General features: G+C 47.1%; 1 protein-coding gene across 1 annotated transcript in view; it reads right to left on the bottom strand.

Moving 5' to 3' along the window:
- The window catches only part of cdc14ab (cell division cycle 14Ab), a 47,915-nt gene extending 40,989 nt beyond the window's left edge, over positions 1 to 6,926 (bottom strand). The window contains exons 1-3 of the mRNA XM_048253495.1: positions 6,272 to 6,926; positions 5,822 to 5,912; positions 5,382 to 5,457 (exon numbers count right to left, since the gene is read on the bottom strand). Coding sequence (XP_048109452.1) covers positions 5,382 to 5,457; positions 5,822 to 5,912; positions 6,272 to 6,368 — 264 coding nt within the window. The 5' untranslated portion in view covers positions 6,369 to 6,926. The remainder of the gene's footprint in view (positions 1 to 5,381; positions 5,458 to 5,821; positions 5,913 to 6,271) is intronic.
- Between the last annotated feature and the right edge of the window lie 8,148 nt (positions 6,927 to 15,074).

The following is a 15,074-nucleotide window of genomic DNA, read 5'->3' on the forward strand; positions in this document are numbered from 1 at the left end:
CAGTCAAATTTCCTTCGGGATGAATAAAGTATTTCTAATCTTATCTTAAAGGAGTGTGTATGTGAGTGTGTGTGTGTGTGTATGTGTATGTGTATGTAAAAGACTAAGAAGATGGTGAAACCCATGGGTAAGTATGACTGTGCTAAAGTAAACCTGACTAATAAACTGTACTGACAGGTTAGGGTGCGCACACACACACACACACACACCTGTGAGTACCTGTACACTATGTTTGTAACAGGAATGTGACAGGTTAAATCACAAAAGTCACGAGTCTAAAACCAACACACTCACATACTTTTCACTAAAGCTATGGAGACCAAAAGACCGAAACACACACACACACCCACACACACTGTGCCTGACAGATAATCAAGGCTTTATCTTATCTGAACACATGTTCCACACCCAATAGCAAACCTTACATTTTACATACTAAAGGTGAACACATGGCGAAACAAACAAACTGACCGTGTGTGTGTGTGTGTGTGTGTGTGTGTGTGTGTGTGTGTGTGTGTGTGTGTGTGTGTGTGTGTGTGTAAGAAATTATAGTTAACACACGCAGATTATTCCACGCCGACGGCTCACACTCATGCTCTGGGTCTGAAGGTTGGACATGGGTGGGATGGGGGGGGCGGGGTCATGGGCTAGCAGCATGAGTCAAATAAACAATAACATGTCAATAACAAACACGAGTAAGGAGTAAATAATAAACACGGGTCAGGGGTAAATAATAGCGCGGAGGTCTGCAGCATGTCCATGGAACCAGGAAGCTAGACTGAGAATGCAGAAGCCCTGCCCTGCAAGGAGGGAAGATGAGCAGAAGAATGGGAACTCTAAACGCTACACACACACACACACACACACACACACACACACACACACACACACACACACACACACACACAGCTCCCACTCACTTACTGAGCTTCCCTCTGGACTACCTGCAGCTTCCTTACAGCACCAGTGGAGGAGGGGGGGTCAAGATCTGGGGTATGGGGGGTCTGTATGAGCTACACACCAACGGACTGGAGTGGACTGAGGAGACTGACCAACAAATCTGGGTACTGGGGTGAACCTGGACCCTAAATGTGACTGAATAAATGTAAGTGTGTGTGTGTGTGTGTGTGTGTGTGTGTGTGTGTGTTTGGGAGGGAGGTGTGGGGGTTAAAAGTGTGACTGTGTGTGTGTGTGTGTGTGTGTGTGTGTGTGTGTGTGTGTGTGTATGTGTGTGTGTGTGTGTGTGTGTGTGTGTGTATGTGTGTGTGTGTGTGTGTGTGTGTGTGTGTGTGTGTGTGTGTGTGTGTGTGTGTGTGTGTGTGTGTGTGTGAGCGTCCCTCTCGTCAGCTCTTCCCTCCTTGAGAGCTCATCATCCCGTCTCGGACATGCACACCCGCAGCCCCTTGCTGACGGGAATGTGGTCCCCATGGCGACACGGCACGCCCCGCACAAACACACACAGGCAGAGGAGTCGCACGAGTGTGAGGGGGAGGAGAGATGGAGGGATGAGGGAGGGAGGGAGGGAGGTGTGGAGATGGCATGCTTTCTTTACCTTCATCACCCCTATACATGAACATATGAACGAACTACAGTCAGCCTGTTCCACAGACAGAACATAGAACACAGAACAGATGGAGAACCTTCAGTACATTTCAGTTCATGGGACACGTCTTATTTCACCACCTCTCATCTCCACTCATATTTATCCTGGTTTAGCTGCTACATGCTAATAAACTAATGATGCTGGTTTAGCTGCTACATGCTAATAAACTAATGATGCTGGTTTAGCTGCTACATGCTAATAAACTAATGATGCTGGTTTAGCTGCTACATGCTAATAAACTAATGATGCTGGTTTAGCTGATACATGCAAATAAACTAATGATGCTGGTTTAGCTGCTACACGCTAATAAACTAATGATGCTGGTTTAGCTGCTACTTGCTAATTAACTAATGATGCTGGTTTAGCTGATACATGCAAATAAACTATTGATGCTGGTTTAGCTGCTACACGCTAATAAACTAATGATGCTGGTTTAGCTGCTACTTGCTAATTAACTAATGGTATGGGTTGAGCTGTGACATACTAATAATCTAATGAGCCTGGTTGAGCTGCTACATGCTAAAAAACTATTGATATCTGATAGTGCCTAAACCAACGAGCCAATGGAGTCAACATTTCTCTCAAACATTCCAAATAAAATCCTCCATCTTAGTAAGGTCAGGCCTGATGGCCAAAGACCCAGGACCAGAACCTCCATCTTAGTAAGGTCGGGCCTGATGGTCAAGGCGAGTGCACTGCTGTCTGGTGATGAACTTAAACAACCTTCAGTCATAATAGACGGCCTCCACTTCTCAACTGGATGGTGTTTCCATAGATATATGTGACTGATAACACGTAGCCTATGATCAGCAGATTGTGTGTGTGTGTGTGTGTGTGTGAGAGCGAGAGAGCACTCACTGAACGTGCTACATGTGCAGAAGTAGTGCCTGTGTGTGTTATTATCATGTTAAATACCACACGGACATACAGGGGAAAAATCACAGGACCTGCTCACTCATCCTGCTTCATTACACTCATATCACACACACACACACACAGACACAGACACACACACCTGATTTCATGACCCTTCTGAGACACATAGACACACACACATAATATGTACGCAGCTTCACCAGGTTCCTCAAACACTCACACACACGTGAAAGTGCCCCAGCTGATGAAGAAACCCATCTCACACACACACACACACACACACACACACACACTCACACACACGTGAAAGTGCCCCAGCTGATGAAGAAACACACCTCATCAAATATCCCACCGCACCACTCCGAGATCTCACCACCTCAAATAGCACACTCTTCACTCCATTACTTATTCCTTTACTCACTTTACACACCCCAACACACACACACGCCTCAAAACACACCCTGACACACACACACACACACACACACACTGATGGAACACCTCAGAGCCTCTTCATCAGCCGGGTCTGTCCCCCTCGGACGACTCCATTCATCAGATGTATTAATAGAGACGGGCGGACATCAGTCCTTACTCATCTTCCAGCCTTCCTTACACTCACACACACACACACACACACACACACACACACACACACACACACACACACACACACACACACACTGATACGGTCATGGCCTGGCACAGATACAGCCCTGATATGGCTCTGTTATGGTGAGAAACAGAATGAGAGCTAAACCAAGGTGCTGGTTAGGATGATGTGAGAGAGTAGCCGCACACTCCTTTTTCTTTTAAACTATTTATAAACCAACGTCTCTCGGTAAACAGCCTTCCTGAGGATCCTGGGTTTTGGCTCAGTTACATCCCTAATACGACTCAGTTACGTCCCTGACATAGCCCTGATTTGGAGTGACACGCCAAGCTGCAAGCTGTTCTTCCACCAGCTGAAGAGGACTGGCTCTACTGCTAGACCAAGCAAGAGAGAGAGCGAGCACACACACACACACACACTCACACACACACACACACACACACACACACGCATGCACACACACGCATGCACACACACGCATGCACACACACGCATGCACACACAGGGCCCAGATTTCACTAGACAACAAGCACTAATGACCAACCCAGACACTCCCTCAACAATCCAGAGAGTGCATTCTATTTGTGTTCTCCTCTCTTAAATCAATTATCTCACCTTTCCTCCCTCCCTCACTAACTCAATCTCTCTCTCTCTCTCTCTCTCTCTCTCTCTCTCTCTCTCTTTCTCTCTCTCCCTAACTCAATCTCTCTCTCTCTCTCTCTCTCTCTCTCTCTCCCTAACTCAATCTCTCTCTCTCTCTCTCTCCCTCCCTCCCTCTCTGCTCAAGTTAGGCCATGGGTGACTGGAGTTTCGAGGGTGTGTGTGAGCGCGAGGACCTGATCTTGTGACCACGGTGTTTCTAGTCCAGGCTTCAGGCCCCACAGCCCACCAGGACAAAGAGACGGCTGAGAGCCATCAACAAGCCATCTCTGAGAGTTAGGCCTCACACAAGCCATCTCTGAGAGTTAGGCCTCACACAAGCCAAGCCATCTCTGAGAGTTAGGCCTCACACAAGCCATCTCTGAGAGTTAGGCCTCACACAAGCCATCTCTGAGAGTTAGGCCTCACACAAGCCATCTCTACATCTCCCTCTCTCCTACTCCCTCATTCTCTACATCTCTCTCTCCCTCTCTCTCCCACTCTTTCATTCTCTCCTTCTCTTTTTCTCTCCCACTCCCTCCCTCCCTCTCTCTCCCACTCCCTTATTCTCTCCTTCTCTTTTTCTATCCCACTCCCTCCCTCCCTTTCTCTCCAACTCCTTCATTCTGTCTCTCCCTGTCTGAAGGCCTTAAGTAGTCCTTCACACTGACGAGCAAGAGGATCGTCCACTACACCAGCTTTGACCAGCGCAAGAGAGCAAACGCTGCAGTGTTCATCGGCGCTTATGCTGTAAGTACCAGCTCACACCTCACCTGCAGACTCTCTCTCTTTGCCTAAATATCTCTCTCTCTCTCTCTCTCTCTCTCTCTCTCTCTCTCTCTCTCTCTCTCTCTCTCTCTCTCTCTCTCTCTCTCTCTCTCTCTCTCTCTCTCTCTCTCTCTCTCCCTACATCCCTTTCTTACATCTCTCAATTCAATTCAATGAGCTTTATTGGCATGACTAAGTTTTACAATGTTGCCAAAGCAGTAATTTCATCAAGAGAAGAAAACAATTAGCAATTAATAGTAATAATAACAACAATTGACATGGACTATGGAGAATAATAATAATAATAATAATAATAATAATAATAGGACATTAGAACACACACACACACACTCCACCACTCCCCTAATACACACGCACTAACACACAGTAGCAATGGAGAAAGGGGGGGAAATATAATAATATAATAATAAAATAATCTCTCTCTCTCTCTCTCTCTCTCTCTCCTTCATTCTCTATCTCTCTCTGCCCTCTCTGAAGGGCAGCTCTGCTCTGAGTCGGTGAGTCAAGCTCTATAAGCAGGACAGTGATTAGGACGCAGAACTGAAGCTTCTGATTAACACTTACACCACAGGAGCATCTGCACCCAACACACACACACACACACACACACACACACACACACACGCACACACCAGTGTTAGGGTGTGGTGGTGCATTACTGTGGTATGACATACCTGTGCACATGAGCCACAATAACACGCCACCCTGCCAGACACCAACCGGTCTGTCTCATTCACACAAACTGAGATATGATCTGAGGCTGTGGGAAATGACGTCTGTGTCCTCCACCTGACTGCTGGTGTGAATGGTAAAGTGTGTGTATGTGTGAGACCCCCACCCACCCGTCAGGGCAGAAACACTCACCTTAAGCTTCTTGTTGAGTTTACAGCAGTATCTATAAAGCATGGCTAGGTTCAGAGGTCCAAAGTCTGCATAGAAGCTGGAAAAATTAGACAAAGTGGTCAGTTTCCTATGTGGATGTTGTTCTTAATGATTTTATGGCCATCCAATTGTTATTAAGCTTTGGGTGTTTTAAGGAGTTGTCATCATCAGTGTAGAAATAGTCAAGCAGGAAAAGATTACATAACGACTGGAAGACCCCAATGCGACGGAACGGAGAACAATGGCCTTGTTAATCAGACTGAAATGGTAAATAACAATTAAAACTGTTGCATAAGCAGCCAGCGCGAGAGGGACCAACCCAGCGCGCGGCTCGGGCGGCTACTTGTTGCGGATGCACGAGGCAGCAGAGCGACAGGCAGCGCGCGGAGGGCGCGTGCAGAGAGGAGGGAAACACAACTTACTTTTCATACACAAACTCGTCATCCGTGCTGAAGTAGTGTGTGTTTGCTGTGCTTTTTGGCTTGCTTCTTAGCGTTGCAAAATACAGTCGTTCTGTGGAGGAAATACAGGTTTGTGAGAACAGATAGAGACTCAGTTTCGTGTTTACTTCATTCATAGCATGTCTTCAAATGACTGCAGAAACACAGCCGAATTGTGTGACAATCTGTGTATAATCTGTTCTAGATCAACAGTAGGCCTAAGTATGCCTATGTGAGTGTTCATAGCCCCCAGCTATATATTGATAAACAATCGAAGGCACAGGGGCGAGTGATCGCTCATCCACCTAAATAGTTCTCAGACAAGACAGGGCCCAACTCTTGTTGTGAGTTAGGCAAAGTAGCCTAGTGTAGGCAACAGGACTGATCCGAGTCTCCCCCAACATCCCCGCCTCTACCTCAAGTTACCCTTACCTTTTATAAACTCGGATGCTCCTATCAAATCATTGTCGTCTGCCATTTTAAACAAAGTTGAAAGGATTGCTGAGTGTTTCAGGTGGTCCAGAGTCATCGATTAAAAAAAGGAAACACTAACCCCCCTAGATATCTTTGTGCTGATTAAAAAAATACAATAGAAAATATCTTCCGTTAGGCACAGTTATCTCGGCATGAACGCTTGTATCGCTGCAATAACGTTACGAGTTTTAAAAGACAAAATCTAGCTTTTTAGTAAAAAGCACTTGGCTTTTGGAGGGTACATTCTTGTCCTCGTATCAGCAGGTCTTCGGACACGCTAACCATCAGATTCGCTAGTCTTATGTCATGCTACACAAGGCAAAACAGTAATCAGCAAACTACTACAAGCGCGCTCTACATCTGCTCGCTGCCTGCAGAAAGAATCACCGATACGTCACTCGAGGAGCCCGACTCGGTTCCATGTCCCGGGAAGAAAGTACAAAAAACTGTCGTAGGAAATCTACACAGAAGATTTACAAACCGCGTAAATACAGACGCGCAGTGCAAAGTATCGCCGCTTCCGAAAGCTAGCAGAACTGAGATAATCTCCCCTCCCTTCTCCTCTCTTCTCTTCTGGCTGCGCAATCACTGGCGAGACGAGACGCTTTTTCCTGCCATGGTTGCGGACAGTCAGAAACATCTTAAAGGGACATCACATGGTAACCAGGAACCCAATCACCACACAAAGGAACGTTGCTAAGGATTGGCCTGCGCCGACCAATCAAAATCACAGCCGCGGCTCTGCCTGACGAAGTTGTGAAAAGAATATTGGGCTGTCTCGGACCCTCGGAGCTGTTGTTGGCGATTCGCAGCAGGGCTTTGCAGGATAGTTTTCACACCAACTGCTCCCCCAATTAGCCTATTTGTGGACATGAAGTGATGAAGATAATATTTTTATAGCCTTATTATTGCAAATTAATTCGTTATTTTTACAGAGTTAGGCGGTTTGTAAATGTTTACAGTTATTGTTGTTAGAATGAAGACTGGCTAGGCCTATATTGCCATTATTCATGTTAGTATTATTAGTCTTTTATTATGAATTTAAATTGATTTGACTTTGTTGGATTCTCTGGTTGTTGCGTTGTGTTTTAATAAAAACCAGATAAACTGTTCATTTTAATCCTTAATGTAGAATAATGTTGATTGTGGGCCTAAATTCCTTTGGAAAAAAGTGTCGGCTAAGTTAACATATAAGATAACAATATAGAATAGAATATAGCCTATATGTTCTTGAAATTAATAAACCAACCAAAAAATAGATTAGCCTATTTTAACAATTCTAAAATACCTACTAGCCCATCTTCATTGATTTTGACTTCTGTAAGGACCCACACGTGACTATAAAAGTAGCCTCAGTTACACCAGTATCACATATCAGTGCCAGGAGCACCAGACTTATTCATGCACGCGCGTGCACACACACACACACACACACACACACACACACACACAAACACACAACACACTCACACTCCTGTGTCTGTTTCTGAAGAGAGCAGAAGGGGAACAACAGTAGAGGCGGTTGGAGAAAGAAAGGGACCAGGAACAGAGTCATATTAAAGATGTGATTGCAACATTTCTGATGTCATTCTGATTGCACCATCTATAGGTCTAGTTATAGTTAGTTAAAGGGATTTATGCTTTTCTCCAAAGAGACTTACAAATACATATATAATCATTCAAGGCATCTTATAAATATTTTGTTGTTGTTGTTGTTGTTGTTGTTGTTGTTGTTGTTTATGTGTTGAAGAGACGTTATTCTCTCAGTGTGGGTACCTTTGACACACTGACACTTGTGCAGGCTGGCCTGAAAGCTGTGGTGCTGGATATAGGTCCTGTTGCTATGTCCTGTTGCTACAGTATGTCCTGCTGCTATGTCCTGTCGCTATGTCCTGTCAGGCTTGACTAAATGTGAGACTGAGGATGGGGCTACACAGCCTAACCCCACAGCCACGGACACAGACACAGATATAGACAGCGCCATACACTGACACAGACACAGACATAGACAGCGCCACAGACATAGACACTGACACTGACACAGACACAGACATAGACAGAACCACAGACACAGGCTCAGACTCGTTTCAGCTGCCCTGCTGTGCTTGATACTGGCCTCGGAGCACAAAGGTCAAATCTGCTGTCCTCTGATTCAGACTGTTCCTCATTTGTTACACTGACCACATAAACAAAACAGGGGAAACATTCAAGAGTCCAAATGCACATGCACGCACAGACACATACACACAAATCTGGTAATATAGCTAGAGTTTTTTGTCTCTCTCTCCCACACACACACACACACACACACACACACACACACACACAGCTGACGCACCTGCTATGAGAGAGATCCAGACTCTGTGTACAGGGGTGGGGGACGGACTCCTCTGTCTGTTATCCTGGGGACACCAGGACTCCGAGTCCGACATGCCTTCATGGGGGGCACCCAGCCTGGGGTGGGGGGGGGCGTCCTAAAGCACACCTGAGCTCCAGACAATTGGTTCCTCTTCAAACAGAACACTTGCCAATTGGTTCCTCTTCGAACAGAACACTTGCCAATTGGTTCCTCTTAGAACAGAACACCTAAACTCCAGACAACAGGTTCCACTTCAAACAGAACACCTGATGACTGGCTCCTCTTCAAACAGAACTCCTGAACACCAAACAACAGGTTCTTCTTCAGACAGAACACCTGGACTCCAGACAACAGGTTCCTCTTCAAACAGAACACCTGGACACCTGACAATTAGCTCCTCTTCAAAGAGAACACCTGGACATCTGACAAATAGCTCCTCTTCAAACAGAACCCCTGAACTCCAGACAACAGGATCCTCTGCATCAACTGGACAGCTCAACTCTCATGCAGCAGCGTAACCTTCCAACAGTCCAGCTAGGTATCTAGTCCCCCCCAAGCAGAGCACCTGACGACACACTGTCCAAACAAAACGTCTGAATACCTGAACAGCGCACCTGATACCTGAACACCTGACCCTCTGTCCGTCACACAGAGCAGTGCACACCCGACACAGCCTGACGGGGTCGCTGGAGGGAGACGCTGTGTGTGTGTGTGTGTGTATGTGTGTGTGTGTGTGTGTGTCTGGTGGACCAGGCTGGAAGGAGAGGCTGTGTGTGTGTGCGTGTGTGTGTGTAGATTGACCAGGCTGGAAGAAGAGGCTGTGTGTGTGTGTGTGTGTGTGTGTGTAGATTGACCAGGCTGGAAGGAGAGGCTGTGTGTGTGTGTGTGTGTGTGTGTGTGTATTGACCAGGCTGGAAGGAGAGGCTGTGTGTGCGTGCATGTGTGTGTGTGTGTGTGTGTGTGTGTGTAGATGGACCAGGCTGGAAGGAGAGGCTGTGTGTGCGTGTGTTTGTGTGTGTAGAGGGACCAGGCTGGAAGGAGAGGCTGTGTGTGTGTGTGTGTGTGTGTGTGTGTGTGTGTGTGTGTAGATGGACCAGGCTGGAAGGAGAGGGGCTGTGGGGAAATTCGCCGGGCAGCACGTGACAGCGTGGTCGTCGTGGAAATGAGTGCGTAACTGCCGTGCAGCGGCCGAACGCAGCACTCATGTGACCGACTCAGGTGTCCTCAAATGGCGCTCAGGTTTCAGACTAGGTAAAGACAGCCAGGTGTGAGTTTCAGCTCCGCTTGGGTTACCCTCACACACACACACACACACATACACATACACACACACACACACATTGTCTGACCCCGATTTATTATCTGCTAACGGCCACTTCCTCTCCGCCGACACTGAGAGCACAGAAAAAGGGCTTTGAAAAGTGTGTTTTGTGAAACACTGTGTAGCCCCTTTGTCTCATGCTCTCCCCATCAGTGGTGTGTGTGTGTGTGTTCTTCTCATCCACTGTGTGTGTGTGTGTGTTCCCCTCATCAGCTGTGTGTGTGTGAGAGGTGGTTCAGGCTCTCTGCCACTCACATACACCACTTGATACTCTGCACAGAGTGTGACGTCAAGGAAAAAACAAAACAAGAACCCTGACCTCCAAGGTCACAACTACGTCCACATCATCAGGTCAAAGACATGACCACCCTGCGCCCCCCCCCCCCCCCCCACACACATATACATATACACACACTCACACCATCAGGTCACAGCCGCATCCATATCATTATAGACATGACCCCCCCATACAGACATACATACAGTATATACAAACACACACACACACACACATATATATATAAACACACATCCACAACATCAGACCACAGCAATGTCCACATCATCATAGACCCCCATTACACACATAGTGAAAAGTATTGGGTCCCTGCCATTACACACACAGGAATTTCAATGACATCCCATTCTAAATCGGAACTAGAACAGTCATTGCGAGCCAGGCCTTCTTGTCCAACATCAGAGTCTGACCTCACAAATACTTTTCTGAATGAATAGGCAAGTATTTCCTCAGACACTCTAAAATCAAAATAAAAAGAGTGGAAGCTGTTACATTATTAAGTAAGTAAGTACGTTTTTATTTATCTATGCACAGAGTGCTATACCCAAAGCGCTCCACACACAAAACACAAATTAACAAATAATTAAAAAACAAAAACAAATCCAAACGTCAAATCAAACAAAAACGAGGTGTCAGACAGAGCAGTGTAACTCACCAGCATACCCGTAACCTCAGCAACCGACATCAAAACAAACAACAAACATGTGAAAATAATACAAAGTAAAAAATTCTAACTTAACAAATTAGTTATTGGTTAAATGTAACCGGCTGAATAATGTCCATGATGACTGTGTGAAACAACACACCACAGAATGTCTTTGTACAGACCAGCCTGGTGGTTTCGTTGGCAGTCTGGAGAGCACTGGGAGCACAGATCAGTCTGAAGACATGAGCGATCTTCCTAAGCAGACGAAGGAACTTGCAGATAGATCAACGTGGTGGATTTTTGACAGCGACAGCCATAGATCATATTCCTCCCTCAATCCAAACTCCAGGCAGCTAGCAGAGCATATATAAAGTATAAGTATACTCTTTTGATCCCGTGAGGGAAATTTGGTCTCTGCATTAATCCCAATCCGTGAATTAGTGAAACACACTCAGCACACAGTGAACACACAGTGAGGTGAAGCACACACTAATCCCGGCGCAGTGAGCTGCCTGCAACTCGGGGAGCAGTGAGGGGTTACAGTAGGTGCATTGCTCAAGGGCACTTCAGCCACGCCTACTGGTAGGGGTTCGAACCGGCAACCCTCCGGTTACAAGTCCGAAGCGATAACCAGTGGGCCCACGGCTGCCCAGGCATGCCAGCTCTGAACTCGGCAGCAATGTGGTGGTCGTGGCATCAGCAGATCTCTCACTCCCAGAGTAGGCCTGAGCGATCCAGAGTAGGCCCACAGTAGCCCTGAGCGATCTCCCTAACCAGACACGGGAGGTGCAGCTTTCGCACTGTTCAGGGATAGATGGAGGATGGATCTCAACAGAGCTAGCATTAGGGCTCTCCCCAAGCACTCCAGCCCAACGGAGTAACAGTAACGCTAAAGCTAAAGGGGGGAACATCTCCATATGAATACTTATGGATGTAGAATGTGGTGTCATTGAAGTTACTGTGGGTTTAATGGCAGGCATCACAATATATTGAAGAGGTTCATTAGGCCTACTGATATACTATTACACTGTTTCTCTATAAAGGCCAATAAAGTCCTGTAGGGCAGCCCCCGGCTGTGTGAAAAACCTCCAGACAGCAGAGGGCGCCCCAACCACCCCTCCCCCCCGGAGCACCCCAGGGGACACGGCCATCCGACCACATCAGGTGGGATGGAAAACACCATATAACACAGCTCAGACGACGTCACACCACATCAGGTGGGATGGAAAACGCCATATAACACATCTCAGACGACGTCACACCAATATCACGTGACACCTCTGATGAAGGCTACAGAGGCAAGGTAGCCGAAACTTGTCAGGTACCAGACGTTTTACTTTATTGGCCTTTATAGAGAAACAGTGTAATAATAATAATAATATAATAATAATAATATTTATTTATATAGCACTTTTCAAGCATTGAGCACAAAGTGCTTACAGACAAACATGAAGAGCATTTTTTCTATGCACAAAGTGCAACAAAAGTGCTTCACACACAAGACCCAAACAAACAAATAACAAAAAAATGCCTACGGAGCTGCAAGCGTAATCGTACCGCATCTGTCACACGTGAAACATACAACATGTGAAACATTCAAGACTGATAACAAACAAACAAACAAAAACAAATAATAAAATAAATAATTAAGACATTTTAAAAAGAAAACTCATGTTAACTAGTAGTCCAGTTGGTTGCATCTAGTTAACCGGCTGAGTAGTCCAAGGGCAATGATGAAGGCGCACAGCTGTGTCCAACCCGGAGGATTTAACGTTTTCCTGGCAGTCTGGAGAGCACTGAAAGCAATGAACAGTCTGAAGTCGTAGGTGATCCTACAGATCAGCAACTCGGTGAACATTGACAGCGACCGTTTGTTGTTCAGTGTCGCTCGTGTAATAGGCCTCACAATACTTTTACACATTTACACATACACATACACACACACACACACACACAAAATGGACAATCTTAAGGTGTCTGTGTGTGTCTGAGCTGATGGTGTTAGACCAGATGGAAGTGGCTGTGATCTGATGATGCAGACATGTATGTGTGTGTGTGTGTGGCCTGAAACAGGAAGGGCCAGCCAGGAAGTGTGTGTCTGACAATAGCTTCTTACGCAACTTCTGGCTGGAGAGACGAGCGGCTCAGGGAGGTGAGGAGGCAGAAGAACAGCTATTTATAGAGGAGGCCTCACCAGGACAGTACCACTGCACACACACACACACACACTCACACACACACACACACACACACACACTCACACAGACACACACACTCTCTTACACACACACACACACACACACACTCATACACACACACACACACACACACTCTCTCTCTCTCTCTCTCACACACACACACAGACACTCACACATACACACACACTCTCTCTCTCACATACACACACACACATACTGGGACTACTAGTACGGCTCTCTCTCTCTCTCTCTCTCTCTCTCACACACACACACACTGGATACGCGCAAGTCCCTGCTAAACGCTGTCTCAGGGATTGTGTCCTAGCAGCCTCACACACATGTACACACACACACATACACTCTCAGGCAATACTTTATCTCTAGTCAGGTGACGTTGGAAGAGCAGAATGCAACAGGAGACCCGGGCACCCATGTCAACGCCACCAAGCCTTGCTGAATCAACAGGCCTCCGGACAACACCAGGGTGGGTGTGTGTGTGTGTGTCCTCTCCAGTCTGGGGAGGTGGTGTGTGTGTGTGTGTGAGAGGCCTTTTCTGATCAGAAGAACCTCACAGTGAGCTGTGAGGAAATGTGCTTAATGAGTTATCACAATGCTGTTGCAGATGTTGCAGATTGTGTGTGTGTGTGTGTGTGTGTGCACGGGGTGTCGGACTGGGGGTAAAACCACTACTGATTATAGGGGCCCAAGGGGAGAGAGGGGCCTTGAAAAGTCTGGAATATATTTTATTTTACCTGGGTTGAGGAACATGGGACTGCCTATGCAGGGGCCCAGGATATTGTGCTACACCCCTGTGTGTTTGTGTGTGTGTGTGTGTGTGCAGCAGGGATCCCCTCTGACTGGAGAAGAGGAACTGAGAGAAGAGAGGAGCAGGACCAAAAGCAGTCAGAACAGCGCCCTCGTGTGGTGCTGTGGGACATGGCAACAGAGCAAGGGGCCAAGCACTCTCCTCACCTCGTGTACAGTTCTGTGTGAGAGTGTGTAATGTGTATGAGAGACAGATAATGTGTGTGTGTGTGTGTGTGTGTGTATGTGTGTGTGTTAAAGAGCGAGCTTGCGTATGTGGAAGAGAAGAAGTGAGAATGTGTGTCTGTGAGAGAGAGAGAGCGAGAGGGAGAGAGAGGAGAGAGAGAGAGAGAGAGAGAGAGAGAGCGAGAGAGAGAGAGAGAGAGAGGGAGAGAGAGCGAGAGAGAGCGAGAGGGAGAGTTGAAGCCCAGGAGAAGGGATTGAGGCAGTGCAGCAGATCTCATCTGATGAAGCGGACTACTGTCACCATGGTTACGTAAGACTCTCTGGAGCTGGTGGCTCCGCTGCTCCAAACAAAAGCTGCCTGTCTTACACACACACACACACACACGTCTGGATCTCTGCTCCAATGCTGGGTGTGCTCCTGCCACACAGTTGGCTGGATGTAGCTCTGAGGGGTGGAGCTAAGGTAAGAGGATGTTCTGTGATGTCACTCACGGCACGCGGATCAACAGCTGGCTGAAGATGAGCTCACCCACTGCACACACACACACACACACACACAGCTATTACACACACATACACATAGTTACTATAACTTACACACACACACACACCTGCTGTAATCAAGTACGTCAGGGCCAGATCAAGGCCACATCAGGGCCGGATCAATGCCGGATCTCCCCCAGACTCATACTCTGCTTTAAAGCTTTAAATCTGTCACTTGAGAGCCGTATCTGAGCCGTGTCAGGGCCAGACCTCCTGTTGTTCCAGAGTTGAGCAGAAGCAGCAGATGCGCAGGGCAGACGGGGGGTAAGAGAGGGAGGCAGGGGGGTAAGAGAAGGGGCTGAATGAGGTTGATGGGAGAAGCCCTCCACCCACAAAGAGGGAACAATGCCCCCCAGCATCCCTGGGCTATTCATTAGCACACGGCGTGGCCTATTCTTCCCCTGCT

This window comes from Alosa alosa, chromosome 9, assembly GCF_017589495.1.
Source record: "Alosa alosa isolate M-15738 ecotype Scorff River chromosome 9, AALO_Geno_1.1, whole genome shotgun sequence".
Classification (NCBI taxonomy): Eukaryota; Metazoa; Chordata; class Actinopteri; order Clupeiformes; family Clupeidae; genus Alosa; species Alosa alosa.